General features: G+C 31.0%; 1 protein-coding gene across 1 annotated transcript; it reads right to left on the bottom strand.

Moving 5' to 3' along the window:
- Positions 1-752: 752 nt before the first annotated feature.
- On the bottom strand, positions 753-18,979 carry LOC145743701 (uncharacterized). The gene is made up of 35 exons (XM_082561733.1): positions 18,427-18,979; positions 18,144-18,332; positions 17,806-17,997; positions 17,584-17,696; positions 17,350-17,520; positions 17,018-17,164; positions 16,674-16,851; positions 16,207-16,306; positions 15,777-15,979; positions 15,455-15,612; positions 14,918-15,080; positions 14,557-14,752; positions 14,252-14,409; positions 13,535-13,865; positions 13,125-13,259; positions 12,639-12,825; positions 11,867-12,127; positions 11,381-11,497; positions 9,317-9,519; positions 8,664-8,925; positions 8,038-8,337; positions 7,754-7,903; positions 6,974-7,381; positions 6,456-6,691; positions 6,027-6,141; positions 5,567-5,710; positions 5,206-5,337; positions 4,375-4,523; positions 3,271-3,552; positions 2,955-3,091; positions 2,252-2,496; positions 1,947-2,080; positions 1,498-1,645; positions 1,272-1,409; positions 753-905 (listed from the first exon to the last, which is right to left on the bottom strand). Exons 1-35 carry the CDS (start codon positions 18,977-18,979, stop codon positions 753-755), a joined length of 6,888 nt encoding a protein of 2,295 aa, XP_082417859.1.
- Between the last annotated feature and the right edge of the window lie 256 nt (positions 18,980-19,235).

Here is a 19,235-nt window from a genome sequence, read left to right as displayed (position 1 = left end):
AAATGTTCATATGGTCAAATGATTTTGGGTAATATGGGCGATTACTAACGTATATAGTGTACAAAATTTGACTTTTTTTTCATCCCCAAGAACAATGTATCCTGTCATTTCATCTTTAAGGCTAATTTACGTATTCTGCTTTTTTAAATTAAAGGACAATCGACAACATGTTAATACCAGTGATTTGTAAGGTTGTAGACAACAACTGGCCCATTGATCAATGTGAATAACCAGCTGGTTGTATCAAACATCTGTAATTCAGCAGTGTAGGCTACATTTTAACAAACTAGTACATTATCGCATAGTTGATTATTTCTGTCAGATCTAAATAAGGAAACTATGGCATCATTCTTTTCGAAAAGTTATATAAATAACAGTACTTGAATAGACCCCCCGTCCAAGGTGACTAAGAACAAAGATTATACACTTTAGCGCACCCATGCGGCATAGAGTTGTAGATCGCACCAAGATTCATTTAACCGTTTGTGATTTAACTAATGTACTACTTTAAAATTTCCTTTATAAAACGCATGTAATCTGTATTTCAAATTAGAATTAAAAATGACGTGTTTATTTAACCGAAACATAACATATGCTTCAAATTTACAATAAAAAGCAGATATTAATTTTTAAAACAAAAAAGGAATTAAAATATATTGAAGAACTACGAAAAATGTTAACTATTTTTACAGCTTAAATATCTTTTTTTATTTACACAAAAATAGATAATTTGCTACAAATTAACATGAGCGTCAGAGCTTTAGCTCCGGAAAAAGACTCCTGGCATTAGCAAGTATAATAGGTCTAACATCGGGATAATAACAAAGAACTGCTTTTAAGCGTTCAAGGGTCATGCTAAATACATCAACATATGTACGAGCTCTAAGCGAACAAGGACGTTTTACCTTAAAAATATAAATTACGAGTTAGATAAACTACAAATTTTAACCTAATTAGACTTAGTTTTAATTAAATTGTAGCACTAGTAATTTATATATCTTTTGAGTTGTTTAATTTTTTGTTTTTTCGCTGGTTATGCGAAACCCTTTAAATAAATCTATATTCCGACTCAGTCTCTAGTTAAAATTAATATTTTTATCTACATTAAGGTTTTAAAGCTAATCAATTTGCCGATTGGTTTAGGATTGATAGAAGTTAATACCAGTTAAATAAGTTAGTAGCGCCTTACTTAATGGTCACCAAGCATTAAAAAAATAATAACCAAACCAAGGATCAAATATAGTGAACCCAAGTATTATGAATCAACATACCTTGCATAAAACGCTTTCACATAGAAAATCGTCACCGGCGACCACCAACCTCAGTGGAACTATTTCTCCATTGTCCTGACGTTTGCTTGCTTCTGCTATGCCCGAATGTATAACGTACATTTCACTTCGAATGTCACCCTGTTATTAATATATAAAATATCAGGTATTAGTTTAAAAAAAAACTATAACATTACCCAAAAACAAAAAAAGTAAAAGTGAAACAAACCTGCATGCAGATATAGTCACCAGGCATGTATGCAGTAGGTTGCATCTCCATACAAATATGCCTAAGAAAACTTTCAGGGCAATCTTTAAACAACTCCAAATTGTTGATCATTTCGCGACATATTTGGTCGTAAATGTCTGCTCGTAGACTACAAACAGTGTCGATGTATTATAAACAACTGGGAACTTGGTAATCAAAATAGAAACTGTCTATATAACTTACATGACTCTAACTAAGCTTATGTTTAACTACCTTTGCTTTAAAACTTTTTTGCTGGTGTTTTTAAATAAATAATTAGAACTTTTTCCTAGCAAAATTTGTGAAGTTAACTGTTACTTTTCTACTGTAAAAAATAAACCACACCTGAGGTCTTACTTTTATCTATCTGACCTGATAATTAAAATATATTAATGATTATATAAAAATTTTACTAACTTAAATAAACTAACCTAAATGAGAGATCTGGGAATAAATTCATGACATTAACTCCCTGATTTTTCATCCACATATAATCGTAATACTGGATCACGTGGTCGAATAACTCTTTCTTAAACTTTAAATCTGTCATGTAGCGTCGCACAGCCTTTACAATTACAAAAAAGTTTTCATATACATATTTGGTAATTTTTCTCTTTAATAAACCAGTATGCAAAAAGTCGATTACTATTTTTAAGCAACGTTAAAATTCAAAATAACTTTTACATAAGTAGACAGTTAAAAACTATCAAATAAACAAAACTTTTAGTTAACTTACAATTACTCCTTGTTCGTACCAAACTCTTAAACTTTCATCATTAGCAAGTGTAGCTGCCACCATTCCCAGACAATAACCGATAATAATTTTACCAAGTACCATAGCCAAACAAGCATAAACCATTTCAAACTGGTTTTCTGGCTTAATATCACCATAACCAGTTGATGTCATGGTAGCCACTGTCCAGTAAAGACAATCAACCCAGGGTAATAGTTGATAGCCATAAACACGTTTGTTAACGTAGTCTAGAAACAAAAAATGTAATCTGCTCAATAATATCTCAAAATGCCAAAGACAACTTGAGACTAGGTAGGGGGAACCAGTGTTACCCTAAAGTCATCAGCTACCCCAACCCAGTCTCGATTTGCCTTTTGGTAGTTTGGGATACCATTTAGCAGATTTCTTAATAGATTAACCTGCTCATTGGCTTTAGGCTTTGCATAATGCCGCTGATTAATAGATGGTTTGGCAGGAGTTTATACCGTTTATGGCACATTACCCATGGGCGCTACAGAATAACAGCAGTCAGGATTGAACCCAAGACCTTATGCAGTAAAGACAAGTGGTCTGACCACTATACCAAACTGCCAAGTTTAGGCTATTAGCCATAAATAACACACAAATTAAAATTTTAACACAAAAATGTTAAGGTATACTTAAAAGTTCCTACTTTAATTTTTTTTAAAGTTGAGGTTGAACTTACCTGCAACTGAAGCTGTAGACCATGTTAGTTGTTGACATCGACTGTAAGGACAAGCTAAAACATACCAGATACTACCAACTGTGTTGGTTGTGAAACAAACAAACAAAAGAAACTTGTACATCCGGTATGTCAGAATACTAAAAATATTAAAGTTAAAGGAAAAGTATGATAACAAAGAAAATTTAATGAAAGTTAGAATTTAAAAATAACATAATTTAAAAAAAATAATACGTAAACTAATGTGTTATAAAAGTAAAATAAAATAACCTTATTTTCAACTTTAACAAAAGGTAACAAAAAATTGAAAACAACTTACTCTTTACTAATATCCTTTTCCCAAGCTTTGAATATAGACACTAGTCTGTAGAACCTTAACACCCTGTTAAGCCTGGCATAGGAAAGTATAGTAAGTTTCATTGCAGTGTTACCAGGTACAATATGAGCCACAAAATCCAATGGGGCATTGGATATTGCATCCAAACAAAACAGAGTCAAGGTTTTGCCATAGCGGACTTGGATTTTCTTTTGGTCATCAATATTGGTGCTGAACTGATCTAAGTATGTTGTGTGAAAGCACATAACCATGTCAAATACAAACCTAAACAATAAGTAAAATATGAAGAAACACCAGCAGCATTGTTTGGTGATTAAATTACTTTGCTTTACAGTATAAAAACATTAGTTTGATTCTCGTTTTTAATAAATTTTTATTCTCAATGTGGTAAGGTTAACTTCTCGACTCAAACATAAAGTAACATCAGTTACCCCAACACAGTCTCGAGTTTCTTCTGGCAGTTTGGGAAATATAATTGCCCAATAATTACGCTGCTGATTAAGTGTTGGCTCAGCAGGAGTTCACACCGTTTATAACACCTCAATGAAGTAGTGTAGCAAGTGTTCTGAATACTAGTGTAGCAAGTGTTCTGAATACCATGTCGCCATTCTAGCTACCTTCATGTAAAAGCACCTCAAAGTATGGTGCTTCAAATAGAAAAAACTTTTAGTGAGCTAAAAACTATTTGGCATGTTAATAAGGTGGCAATATGATCTATAATATGTAAACTGCCGATAGTAACTCAAACCTGGTTTGAAAATATGGCAGTATTTGTTAACTGTAGAGTCAGTTCTTATAGTAATAATTAATTATTCTATAGACACAATCAAAGTTACAAACATGATACAGTAACAACCGGAAAAAAAAACTAAAAAAGTAATTACATAAACATTTAAAAAAATATTGCTGTCAATTTTTTTTTATCTAAAATAAGCCACCATAAAAAATTAATATTATTCTTAATATTTTTTTTTACACTGCCAACAAAACAAAATATCTAAATTCAACATAAAAACCGAAATAATTTATTTAAATCTTGATTCAAGTTTTTAACTTGGTTAAAACTTCAAAAAAAAGACTACCTACCATGCATCCATAAAATAGCCAACCATATACAAGGTGGAGTTGTGGTTAAAAAAACAGACTTGATAAATAGCCGCACAACCAGAAAAGAATGCGAGCAAAACTGTCATATGATTCCAGAAGTAACTGAACAAAGAATCGCAGTCCACTATCTAAAGTTTAAGTAATATAATAAAATATTAAGGTAATATACACAAGGTAGGTAAGGTAATATACACAAGGTATATATGAAAATTTAATAAACTATTATACAACAAGGTGTAATGGTCAATACACTTTGCATTACAACATTTTTTTTTGTATATATCTTTATCCTCGATGTGGGAAAGTCGAATGCGCGACATAAACATAGAGTAACATTAGTTACTCCGACCCAGTCTCGAGTTGCCTGTGGCAGTTTGGGATATTATAGATTATAATTGCCCGTTAATTATGCTGCTGATTAATTGCTGGCTCAGCAGGAGTTCATACCGTTTATAGCACCTTACTCAAGGGCACTACAGCATGAGATCAGTGGGGATTAAACCCACGACCTCATGTGTGGTGTAGCAAGTGTTCTTACCACTACACCACGCTGCCGGTTAAATGGGTTTATAGGTTCGATCCCCAATTCTTCAATGTCCTTGCGCCCCTAATTTAGGCTTTATAAACAAATACAATATCTTTGCAACTCTAAACCAATAAAGTATTATTATCAATTAACACTTATCATATTATGACAAACTGTCTACAATGTGTGTTACTATGCAAATAAAAAATCAGAAAGTTCAAAACAAAGTTGTATGATAAAAGTATTGACCCTCGTTTTATGTTTTTTCGTTAATAATTTCCTACCCTTTTAGTTAAGAATTTATCCATTCCATCTCTTCTTTTACCATCTTGTGAGTAAAGATTTCCGGAGTCCAAAGCAGCCTGACTGGGTGTTTGAGTGTAAGTTAATGAACGAGTCCCTTTTACATTTCGATCCTAATATAAATATTTGTTCGTTTTTAATAAACACAATAAATAACTAATATTATGCTATTATTTTTTTAACCAAGACCTCAAGTTAAACAAAAACACTTTTTATTAATTCAGTTTTTTTAGCAAAATTTTCTTCTGCCTGCAATAATTTTAATAATTTTTTTTTAAATATATTTTTAATCTAATTTTGTTGGGTAAAGTGCTTTGTGATATAATTTTATATAATTTCTACCTTGGCAATATTTGTAAGACTCTCTCTAAACCTTGGAAAGATTTTCAAAATGTCATCCAAATCTTTCTTGTTTAAAACATTTAAGTCACAATTTGTTAAAGCCTTGATGGTTCGACTTCTTGCTGTGGCTAACAGTAGTGCAACCTAGATTTATTAATAAATTTTACTTTCACTGGCTGCTAAATAAATTTGTACAAGTGTATAAAAAACTTTGCACTGATATTTTAATATATTCAAATAAAATATTAAAAATTAAATATGCTGTTTCCAATAACATGATGTTTTATACAGAGTGGCCTCAAACAATGTGCTATAAATATAAGATTAGCAAACTATATTTAAAACTGTTAAAGTCAACTTAAACCTAGTTGGGAAACATAAACAGTATCCAATGTTCAAGCTGTTAAGTCGGCCTTTCCCTAAAATATTACCACAAAAAACAATTTTAGTGAATAATCACCTCTCCAAAATGTTGTCCAGGTCCCAAAACAGTGGCGACTGTTTCATCATCTTCCTCCATGATGGCCACATTTCCTCTTTGTATGAAAAACATTTCGTCACCAATATCACCTCGTCTGTGACAACAATCAATTAAAATTTTAAAATAATTTTGTACAATATCATCCTTGATGTAGGAAGGTCGACTTGACAACCTAAATATATTTTACTATTTGTTGCCCTGGCCCAGTCTTGAGTAACCTTAAGCTTTTGTTAATTGTGTAAACTGATATTTAATGTGTTTTAGGCCTAACATAAGTTTGTTCTTTATACAGTGCTTTACTCAAAGATGCTACACACGAAAGCGGTGGTAAACGAATGTTGGACCTCATGTTGTAAAGAAAAATAAGTAAGGTTAAAATAACTTTGTATAAAAATTATCATATATGACCTGCAAATAATACTTTCTTTAAGGTACAGTGATGGTTGAATATGAGTTGACAAAAGTCTGAAAAATCCTTGAGTCTCTTTATCAACGTCACCTTCCTTTCCAAAAGCTTCTCTGATCATGGGATCGTACATACTCTGACATACACTTGTTCGAATTGAAGGTGGAAGTCCAATAAGCAAGTAGTCCGGAGCAACGCCTTGAGTTCGGTCCCATAGGTAACAATAATAAGTCATTACCTGTTAAAAATCAAACTTATTTTTAATTCTATGCCAGTTTTTATGAACAATAATTAAAATTTAACCTTAAGCATATTACCTAACAACTTAATATCAACATAAATTAAATTGTTAACCACATTGACTGTTAAAAACTTGACCCAAAGTGCCATTAATATGTCAGATTAGATTATTTTTACACCTTAACAATGTGCTAGAAAAATACATAAACTTTATACTTAAACTGCGTTAAACTAATAAATTTAGCAATATCTATCATTAATAACATGTAACAACAAATACCTGTTTTTGTGTTTTTCTTGTAACATCATAAATCCTGAAAAACTTTAGAATATCGGAAAGCCTTCCTTTGTAATGTCCACGTCGCATGTCATCAGTCTGAATACTAGCAGCAATGTCCCCGAGAATATATGAGTAATACACGGTGCCAGAAATCATGACAACAATGGCAAAGAACATCTCAGTCTGCATTCTGGCACTGATGTCACCATAACCAACACACACAAGTGTTGCTGTGGCCCAGTACAAGCTGACAATATATTGATCAGTAACTGACTGTAAAACATCGAGAGCTGGAAAGACGGAATTTGCTCCCAAGTTTCCAATCCACGAAGAGTTGTGAATGTAAGTTGGAAAACCAGTTGCATTAAACATGACCATCTCAGGCATTGTTTCATACATAAGATTGTTCTAAAAAAACTATGTTTACCAAACAGGATACAAGATAAAAATTGTTTTTTAAATTTTCTATATAGCAATCCTCATTACCATACAGGACTTAAATCTGTTTAACCATAATTATTGATGTCGTGTGAGTAAAAGATACAACACCTTATCCAAAGATGTAGCATGAAACTTAATAGCACTGAACAACATAAAGTCACAGGTTTAATTCCCACCAACAAATCAATCAGCAGGCTAATGGTTAGGCAACATATCAGTTCAGAAACATCCAAAATTTTAAGACTGAGGTAAAGTTACAAAAGTTTACCTTCGCTCAAGCAGTAAAGTTGCCATTCTACCAAACATTAAAGATAAATAACCAAAAAATAAAATACTTACATTGCTAACTTCAGGTGGAGAAGCAGAGAAAAACACCAAACAAGCAAACCAGTGATGAATAATTATAGCATACAACACACTACTTAAATGTTTTAGCCATCTACGTGAAGCACGAATGTCTGATAACCAGTAAGACATGAAGCTCAACACCTAAATCACAATACAAATCGTGAAAAAAAAAATTGAGTAGTAGATAACACAATAGCATTGGTGATAACACGAAAATCCATTTTTAGTTCACAAAACTTAAATAAACAACCCATTAAAAAAAGTTTAAGACCCACCTTTGAAAGTTGTAACATGCGCATAAGTCGAAACAAAGCAACAAATCTCCATTGCTGTTCGCTCATAACTGGTTCGCTTAAAATTCCATACACGAATAACTCTATTGGAAACCATGATAGTAAATCAACAGCAAAACTGGTGTGGAAATAATGCTTTGCCGTCTGTATAGAGTGTGTCACAGCTACACCTCTGCTATCATAATAGCTTGTATGTGCTTTAATAAATTGGTCGACAAGACAAGAAAAATCAAAAAGGTATTGAAATACTAGTAAACCAGTATTGCAAGGAAGCATGGCAAACTAAAATAACATTTAATTTATTAAAAAAGTTAAATTCATTGTAACATCATTTCCTATATCATCCAATTTTTAGATCAAAAAAGCATAGTAAAAAATGTTTAATGTTTTACTTATAAAAAATGTTTAATGGAACAAGCAAATCAAGATCAGATTAAGTGTTTAATGTTTTACTAAAATGTTTAATGTTTTACTAATAAAAAATGTTTAATGGAACAAGCAAATCAAGATTAGTTTTTTTCATTTCGTTAATCAACAAAATGTTTAAAAAAATGTAAAAGTTGACTGATTTAAAATGTCATTAAAACATAATTTGTTACAATAATCACCTGTAAAGGAACAATAAACAAAGTGGCCAAAACGAATCCAATTCTAACACCCTCATACAGCTTATAAGGTTTACTCCAAGGATCAAATGTAAAAGGAAGCAAGAGCTTGGTCATAAAATGAAGTACTGGGTTTGTAACAACAGATAACTCTTTGTCTTGTTTTGTCAAATGTCGAAGAGCTGGTTTGGCTTTTACACGACCAGCATATAATTTTGACCCTCCTTCAATTTCTGTCATTTTGTATCGACTAGTCATCGTAACACTAAAATAATTTTTTTTTTTTTGTATTTATTTAACCTTAATGTGAAAAGACTTATATCACGAGCTACAACATTTGTTACCCTGACCCAGCCTTGCGTTTCTTTTGCTAGTTTTCAATAATATTAATTATATTCACCCAATAAATGATCTGGTGACATTTTTAACCTCAGCAAAGGTTTATACCGATTATAGCACCAAACACTACTGCGTGGAGGCAAGACCTTATATAGTACAGCCATGTGTTTTATAACTTGCTTTGCAAGTTAAATTTCATGGTTAAAAAGAATGTGGCAAAACATTTTCATTAAAAAAAAATTAATTATTTAGCAATGTGTAATATAAGTTTTATTACACAAATTGTAACTGAAACATTAAAAGAGGGGCCTACAAACCCAGTTCTTGAATTTTCGTTTCTGTGTTTGATAGCATTTAGTATTTGTTCTTTATATTTGTCATCCCCAGCAATAATCTTCATTTGGGATTCTAGTACTGGAAAAGATGTTAATACCTCATCAATATGATCTCGTTTTAACACAACAACCTCACATGCTGTGTCAGCTACTACAGTTCTTGGTGATCCACATCGAAACAAAATCTAAAAATAAATAAATTTACCATTAAACTAGATAAAAACTAAATCTGTAAAATTTTGGTCTGTTTTGTTTTAAAGTGTGTTAAAAAATAATAAAAAACATGGGTAATATTTTGGGGTATTGGTCTAGTAAACCTAAATAAGTAACAAAGTAAAATCTGTTTCTAAATTTAAAACACAATGAATGTCTAGGTTTAAAAGTAAGATTTTTTAGACTTTTTTTTATTATTTTGAAAAAAAAGACTTAAAGAGATGGTTCGGTCGTAGAGTTTCTTTTTTAATTATGTTGGAATTTTTCCAACTTGCACGAGAATACCATTATTTTAAAAATTGGTCAAGTAGTTTTTGAGATATCAGGATTTGAAGGTAAATATTGTAAATAGGGAAAGTCCCAACGCTTGCGAGTCATGTGACGCACGACGTAATCGTCCTTAGATCATATGCTGGCAGACATAGGAAAATGACTTTATTTTGTCCTCTCTGAGCCGTTTGTTGTACTTTTTTTTTAATTCTTTTTGCAGAAAACAAACTTAACATAAAAAGCAATATTTAGCAAAGTATTTTTAATTAGGTAGGCTGTATTTGAAGAATTCCAACAAATTAAGGTTATGTTGTTAATTTTAAAAATTTACAAGCCAGAAACGGCCAACATTGGCTGACAACACTTACAAGAAACAGACAGGTCAACTGAGTGTTACTAAAGAAAAGTTACTGTTAGAACAGTTAGTTTTGCTTAAAACTTAACAAATCCGACAATTTTGTTGGGTATCATATAAAAATAGCTCTAATCACTAAACGTCACATTGGTTAAGACACATAAAGTATAATATACATCAATAAACTATAAACTAAATATTCTGGTTAACATCTTTTATGTATTTTTTTAATTAATAACTCCAAACAATTTTTAATATAACGTACCATATACGTAAGTACTTGTACCCCTGGCAACAAATATTAGTGTTTGCTGCCTTTATTAACTTTAGTTTGGGCTTTACACTTGTAAAAATATAACTAAAATAATTGTTATAGTATAACCAAAATAAAAGTATATTTCGTCTATATAGGCTATATACGCTAATTTGAACAATTTGACAATATATTAGTTAACAACAATGAAGTGATTTTTATTTTAAACAAAACTAAGACTGTGTTAACGGTAAACTTTGCTTTAATAAGACTTAGTTGACCCGTCTTTTTCTTGCAAGAGTTTGTAAGCGTTTTTGGGTGGTAAATTTTCAAAATTCAGAGTATAGCCATAATTTGTTAAAAATTTTTAAACACGGCCTACCCAATTAAAAATACTTAACAAGTAACAACTGTCCTATATAATATGGATAAATTTTGCTTTTCATGCTAAGTTTGTTTTTTTGCAAAAAAATTTTTAAAAAAGTACAACAAACGGCTCAGAGAGGGTAAAATAAGGTTATTTTCCTATGTCTGCCAGCAAATGACTTACGACGATGACGTCGTGCGTCACGTGACTCGCGAGCGTAGGGATTTTCCCTATTTACAATATTTACCTTCAAATTACGATATCTCAAAAACTACTTGACCAATTTTTAAAATAATCGTATCCTTGTGCAAGTTGGAAAAATTCCAACATAATTAAAAAAGAAACTCTGCGACGGAACCATCTCTTTAACAAGCTCTAAAATTAAGAACATTAAACTACATGCACTATTAAATATAATAAGTATTAAGAAACCATATTAAGTTTATTAATCAAAACCAATATTTATAAATGCATCTTAAAAATCTTTTAAGGATGAAAAGGTTGAACTTCAATAGTTACACTAAAACCACTAAGCTTATCAAGAACTCTTTTTGTTGAAATCTTGGTTATGGTAATAAATTAAATTACCTCAGTTTCACCAAAATAATCTCCAGGAGCAAGATGGTCGACAATTTCAATGAGATCTGGAGTAACAACATCACAATGACCTTGTTTAATGATGTACAAGTTTCTGGATAAATCTCCCTAAAAAGTAAGTCATCACTAAACAAAAGATTTTGTACCGAAACATACTATTTCTTGCAATATCTGCAACATGTATATTAAGTATCTCCATCCTTATTATCATTAGAACATTTTACCTTAACCGAAATTCTGAAAGCAACACTTTACCAACCTTTAGGTTTTTTTAGAAACTAAAAAAGGGGCAAATAATTTTTAGTCAAATGCCAATTGGTAAAAGATTTTAGACTAAACGACGTTAACCTTATCAAGTAGTATGTATGTAATTATCTAACGAAATAAACTTAAAATTATCTTTTTTGTAATTTCAAATCAAAACAAAACCGAAAATATCATAATAAAACATATACAATATGAATGACATAAGATTACCTCATAAATGATGATGTCACCCTCAGCATAATGAAACATCATAGCGTGATTGCACAACATCGCAATGAACGAAGGCTCAATGCCAGTAAAAAATGGCATTCCATCTACAAACTTGTTTACTGCTTCGTAAAGTAGAACACTATGAAGTTGGGCTGTTAATTCTCGTCCTATAGTCCTTACACCAGGTATGGCAGTACCTTGGTATCTTTCCCATTCTATCTGACGCACATTCATCACTCGTTTAATTAAGGGCTTTGGGACCTAATATTTATTTTTAAAATAATAAAAAAAAAATTGCAATATATTTGGATGCCGATAAGAATAACCAGGCATCATGGTGAATTGGTAAGAACACTTGCTTCACCATATATCAGCATGGTTTCAATGCCCACTGCCCCATTGTGACTGCTCTCATGCTGTAGCGCCCTTAAGTAAGGCGCTATAAACAATATGAATTCCTGCTAAGCCAATATTTAATCAGCAGTTCAATTATCGAGCAATTACAATCTAAAAAATTTCCCAAACTGCCAAAGGCAACTCGAGACTGGGCAAATGTTATTGATGTTACTTTAAGTTTTTAGGTCAGGCAGTCGACCTTCCCACATCGGAGATAAAGATATTTAAAAAATTATAAATAATACTTAAGCTGCCAAAATAGTCTAAGGTTTAATCATTAAATAAAATATACAGACAATCAGAAGGTTAAACAAAGATATTTTATTAATTAAAAATTTAAAACTCTTATTTGATGACACCTAACAACAAATCTTACCATATGAACTGACAAATATTTTTTGGTAGCAAGCATAGAGTTATGGTATTGAACGGTAGCAGCATCACTGTTTGACACAGTGGAGGCAATTACAGCAATAAGCCAGCCATATAAAAGAGTCCCTATTATCATTGTTATCAAAGCAAATAATCTTCCTGTTGTGGTGCTGGCTGATATATCACCATACCTAAGTTAAGAAAATAATATTGTACAATTTAGCTTATTTGTTAAAAATAGTTTAAAGGGACCATTTTTTATTATAATTTTTTAGGTTATTACTGTTTGTTTAGGTTAAAAATCATTTGCTTGTATTTTAATAACAAAAAAATTTCAAATTTAATTAAATTTCAAAGAATTTTTTATAAAGATATTACAAAAATAAATGTTAAAAAAAAATTGGATATATCAAAAAAACTTACTTTTAAATTTAAAATAGTAACGTCATTTTAAAAATAGTTTTCTACTAGATAGTCCTTAACTTCTTACCCAGTACTCGTAAGTGTTGTTGAAGCCCAATACATTGTCTTAATATAATCCTGAGCTCTGTTTGTGGTGTAGCTAATATCAAACACCCAAGCCCATGATCCAAACCGACATTTGTACAAGATGAAGTCAACAGAGCTGTTAAAAATATAAATATCAATAACAAGATTGATGTAAATTTATTAGATTTTTTGTTAATCTTTATCCTCGATGTTGAAACGTTGATTTTACAGCTTAAACATTTGGTAACATAAGCTTTCCCAATTTTCAGTCAGTTTTGTACATTATTGAGCATACTCCCACATATTCTCTCCGCATGTATTGATCAAAACACCATGCTTATAAATTACAGTAACTAAAAGTATGCTTGTTTAGAAAAGCATGATTAAACACAGAAAAAAGTATACTTCTACCTTTGCTTCACATAACTGCAAGACCACCAGTAGAAAAACCCAGCACACATATGTGTGAAAGTGTAAATGTAAATCACAAACTTGAAACATCTGACTTGAACAATCTTAACATTTAAGCTGTACTCCCATCTTGAAAAAGTTGATGGCACAAATCGAAGAAAGTTAAGCACTCTGTTTAGTCGAAGAAATATCAGGGCATGGTGGGGAGTAATGCGACTACATCCAATAAAAGGAGCAATTATTTCGATTGGAAAAACTCCCAACAAGTCCAACCAGAACTTATCCCAGGTCATGTAGTGTGAGGCAATGTCTTTAAAGTTGGTTAGGAATCCTAAATTTAAAGTTGGTTAGGGAATCCCCATTGTTAAGGTTATTTTATTTAAAATTTTTAATACACAATTATTAAAAATATTCAATAAATAATTTTTTTTTGTATATATCTTTATCCTCGATGTGGGATGCTGCAATAATACAGTAACCACGCTGCCATAATACAGTAAAGCGACAATATTTTGTGCTTTAAAACATGTATTAAATGTTCATTTAAAGACTTACTAGTATACAATGGCATAGTCAATAAACCCAATAAAATCTATCTGTTTTTTTAGAAAATTTTATAGTTCTATTTATGGCAAGCATTTATGTTAATTGAACATATTGATCAATTTGTATGACCTATCTAAATAAGTTTCAAAAAATTTCATAACGTTTACAAACCATTTGGAGTATTAACTTCTGTCCTAAAATTTATGAAAATGTTCAAATAAAGAAACAGATCAATCACAAAGTAAGACAGTATAATGTGAATTACTCCTTCCCAAGAAGCAGGATTATAACCAACAAATGAAATATCATAGGATGCTGGGACAGTAACCCTGTATTTATTAAAAAAAAAATAATTTACTCACAACAAGTTCAAAGAAATCTAAAAAAAAATATACTCAACATTTTCCAAAAATCTGGAAAAATATAACTAGTAACAGTATTGTATTAAGATGGGTATAATAAGTCAACTGACATACGTGTAAGAATCATTTAGGCCTGGTGTTATCATTTGACTGTATACACCGCCAGCATTTATAATACAATCAGCTGTTGTACCAAAATCTGCATCTCGGCATTGCTCATAGGTTGAACTCAGTGCAGAATCACAAGTGGTATAAGTTGCAATTGTTGCAATATCTAATTCTGCTGCCTCAGTACCAGAGTAAGTATGAGCTGAAAAAAAATATTGTTTGCAAATACTAAACTATTCTAAAGTAACTTTATTGTGAGTTGAAACATTCAGTCAAATATAAATAATAGGCAAGATAAATTTACAACATTTTTTAATGGCAATATCTTATTTAAGATAGCTTAATTTAGGTTTAAATTATTTTTTACCCTGTCCAGGTGTAGTTGTAAAGAAAACCAAAAAAGTTGTATAAATCCCACAAAATATTCCAATAACAAAGATAACGTTTTGCCATATCTCATAAAACCTATGTTTAGGATTGATGATGGTCATTTGAAATAATCTGTCTTTTAATGTAGTTTCATCAGGGTCCTGATAATTAGATGAAAATTGTAAAAACAAGGAATAGGGCAATTTATTTTTATGATAATTCAAGAAAAACAACCAAATTTTTTTATTGATGCAAGAAGTTTAACTTTACAGCTTGAACATAAAGTAATTTAATTAACCCGACCTTGTCTCGAGAAAAACATTAGCACTTAGCAGTTATTGATATTATTCACTACAATTGCCAAAAATCCTATTCACAATTGGTTTTATCTAAAGACCCTAAAGCATGGAAGCAGTGGGGATTAAACCCAGAAAGTTATGTAGTACTCTGAGAGTTTTACCTTCTACTTATGCCTTTATATATTTTTGGTAATTTAAAAAAAAAATTATTTATAACAAAAACCTAAGAATCCTACTGTAAAAGTGGCATTAACACCAACAGCATCCTTAAGGTCTTCCTGGTTAGCATTTGCAACATACACGTCAGTCCCATCACTTAACTTAGTGGAGGATCTCTTTCCAACTTTGTTAGTTTCCCCACGGATCAAAAAGTCAACCAAAGAAGGTTTAGGGGCTAAAAAAATTCCAATTTATTTAAAACTATTTCAAATTAAATAAATAATTCAAAAAAATAGAACATTTTATATAAATTTTTTTAAATTTTTTAACCAAAAAAATGGCATAAGGCAAAATTTTATTAAAATCATAGTTTAACTAAATTTATAATTTTTAACCTACCACCTTCGCTCATAACTTTCTCTAGCTCTTCTCTCTGTTTAGTGTTATGCATTTGTATTCTAGACAGATCAACACCCTCATACTCAGTTGAATAAACTGTTGTCATTCTACGTGTAGTTAATCCAGTTTGTTCAGTAACTTCCTCTTTTTTGACTTCCTGGGGTACGACAACACTGTTCCGTCGTTTCGTAGTTTTTGCTTTTCTATGAAAAAAATATTTTCAAAATATAAAACTGCGATTTTAGTCTATTTTTTAAATAAGGGTAAAGGATGTCATTTTAACAGAAATAAATATCCACATTCATTGCAACTTTTCAAAATATAAAAAAATAATTCAAGATTATAGGTTTTAATTTTGTTCAAAAAATGTACATGACAAAATAAGTCTAAAGTGTTTAGACATAAACCAGAAAACGTAAGTAAATTTTACTCAATAAAGATGTTGAAATCCTCATATTTAGGAGGCTCCATCGGCCATTGACGATTTGGTCCACATTTTTCTTGAGCAGCTTCAACAAATGACCTTGCAGCTATAAAATATAACAAAATTATTAATTAATAATCTACATTAAAATAAAATTTAATTTTGCAGAAACAATGTCACAGTTTTTCGTAATATTTGGCTGATTGTCTGTAGCTTTAACTTTATTTTTTAGTTATACTGGCCTTTCTTAAATTGACCAAGTGAAAGTATATAACTAACGATAGAATATATTGATTAGAATACTTGATGATACAACATCAAATCTTTGATTTTAGTGCTTACATGTAGAAGCACCCGTGAGTATATCACAGTAAACTGTATTAACTTATGCCGAGTTTTAAACCAATAAACCTGTAATAAACTTTTCTATACTAACAGTATTTTACTTATTATTGTTTTGTATGTCTAAAAACCTTCTGGGTATTCGGAAAGAATAACTCTGAAGTCATGTTTGTTTAAAACGAAGATGTCACAGTCAGTTTTGCATCGAATGGAGTTAATTCTAGGTAAGTCAAACACAAGAAGAATCTGTCCAAATAACTTTCCTGAATGCATCATAGCAACCACTTCTTGCTCCTCAGAGTCCAAAACCTAACAATAAGAAAACAACTGTTTTCTTTATATACAAAAAGGTTTATGCTAGCTTTTTAGTGCCTACTAGTCTTTGTTAGATCTCTGAGATTATATATGAGACTGCTTTAAGAATTTAGGTAAAATTATTTATAAAACAATAAAACTGTAATAATTTTGTCATTACTTCAACAATTCCATGTTGAATGTAACACATGTTGTTGGCAATCTCCCCAGATCTTTGAATAAACTGGTTTTCAAGGTAGACCATTGGTTTCGAGACAAGAGCCAAGTTTCGACAAAATTCATCCCTTGTCGCCTCCAATAAATCAGCCTACAAAAAAATAAAACAGTGCAATGGTATTGCGTTATAATTAAAAAAAAAAATAGATTACTAGTAAGTAATAAAATTAGTTATATAGGCTATACCTTGAAAAATTTCAATTTAAAGGTGTCATAAAGTAAACAAAAATCCAGAAGAGGCTGCCCTAAGTCTATCTATTTTTAAGATTTTTTTACCTTATGAATTAATTTTTGAAACGTAGCCTCTGCAAAACTAGCTTGCAAAGATTCAGGTAGAATTGTTAGAACCCCACTAGCCTGTACATCTTCACCTTCCCATCTGTGCCAAAGATAATCAAAATATCTGAGACACAAGTCCTTCACATTATCACTGATGCCCATTCGCTCCTAAAAATTTTTTTTTTTTTAAATCAATATTCTTTTTAAAACTTAAATTAAATATGATCTTACCACTTCATCTCTAAATGCAGTATATCTTTGAACAAAACTGGATCTTCTTGCATCAATATTGGTTAACATAGAGGTCATACCACCCATCGTCATTCCATACAAGATCATCATTCCTTTTATAATAATTTTAGTAAAAATACAAAAAATAAATTAGTGACAAATTTAAAATCATCCAATGATTTATTTAAAAAAAATCATTTTATACCTAAGTTTTGTTCTTACCAACGATCATAGAGGCAACTGAGTAAGCTTTTTCAGCAATAGTGTAAGCATGTATATCACCGTATCCAGTAGATGTTGCTGTTGCAGAAGCCCAATACAGACTTGTTATATATGTGTTATGCAAAAAACTTACTTCACTGTTCATTGCTTCTTCAGGATTATTAGTAGCACTTAAAACTTTGTCCAAAATATCTAAAAACAAAAAATTGTTTAAAAAAAATTCTAAAAACAAACAGACGACCTTAATGTAGATTAAAAATTTTTTTGGTTAAAATGTAGGCTGTATCTTACAATTTATACAAATTTGTAGTATGTTATTGGTTACTTTTTTAACATACTTTGTGGTAAAAACATAATCCAACTGTTTCCTCCACAAAGTTTAAGGGAAAATCCATACTCATCAGCCCTAGCACAAGCCAATCCATACCAACCACAACACAGAAAATGGACAGTTAAACTGGAAAGAAGGGCATATCTTAAAGAGCGATACAGTAAAGTGCTGGAGCCAGGTTCTTCTTCTCGATTGCCTGAAAAACACTTGTAAGCCACTACACAATATTAACATAAATCTAACTAAAACATGTGTAAATGATTTATAAATCATTTAAACTAATAATTTACCAAGATAAAGCAGGATGTAATGGATTCTTATGTACTGTTTCTGTCTTCCAAGAGCATAAAACGTTTCGTCACTTCCTGGAAAAATCCAACGCAATTCTTCAACTGGTAGAGATGAAATAACGTCCAAATAAAATCGGATTCCTTTTTGATAGTTTTCTCTTACTTTAAGTGGGTTACGCTCTTCTACGCCGTTAATCATGTGACCTGTTCTCGAACGTAAAATAATAACGTACAGATAACACACATCAGCTACAACTCCAACGTTGTAAAGTGCCTGGTCAGCTTTAAAAAAGAACATGTAGGCAGTGAAAAACATGCAAACAGTAAGCAACATGCACGCTGCTGTTTGAAATTGTCGCAAGAAAGGATTGTACCACGAGATTGTTTCACTGCAAAACGAATCCGGGTTTTCGTTCTGCGAAAGCACAAACGTACTTTGAGTTTTTTCTATGTCTTTAGCGAAGCTGACTGTGCTAGAATGCTTAGCATCCGCGATTTGTCTGTTTAGAGTTTCCTCATTCTCTTGGTCAACCTCGACTACAAAGTCCGACATGCTTTCAATTTAGTTTAAATAAAAATTAAACTCAACAAGTAACAACCATTTTCATACTTATTACTTTGAGAATAACCTACTAATTTAAAAAATAACCGAATAGGCTAAATGTAGCGTAGTTCGTCTACTTCTATATTTTTTGGATGTTATCATTTTTTTACTCTACAACTTTGGGCCATTGTTATATATGTATGTCGTCATATGAATAAGGATAACTAAAAACAAAAGTTTATTAAAGCAACAGAGTTCAGATTTT

Source organism: Corella eumyota, chromosome 2 (genome assembly GCF_963082875.1).
Source record: "Corella eumyota chromosome 2, kaCorEumy4.1, whole genome shotgun sequence".
Taxonomy (NCBI): Eukaryota; Metazoa; Chordata; class Ascidiacea; order Phlebobranchia; family Corellidae; genus Corella; species Corella eumyota.
The sequence above is the reverse complement of the archived record's forward strand: the minus strand, read 5'-3'. Positions and strand labels throughout refer to the sequence as shown.

Coding starts and splice junctions, on each gene's coding strand:
- LOC145743701 (XM_082561733.1), bottom strand. CDS start 18,979: ATGTCGGACTTTGTAGTCGAGGTTGACCAAGAGAATGAGGAAACTCTA. Junction 15,081..15,454: donor GTGTTAATGCCACTTTTACA/GTAGGATTCTTA, acceptor TCTAATTATCAG/GACCCTGATGAAACTACATT. Junction 8,926..9,316: donor AACGAAAATTCAAGAACTGG/GTTTGTAGGCCC, acceptor AAATTATTTTAG/TGTTACGATGACTAGTCGAT.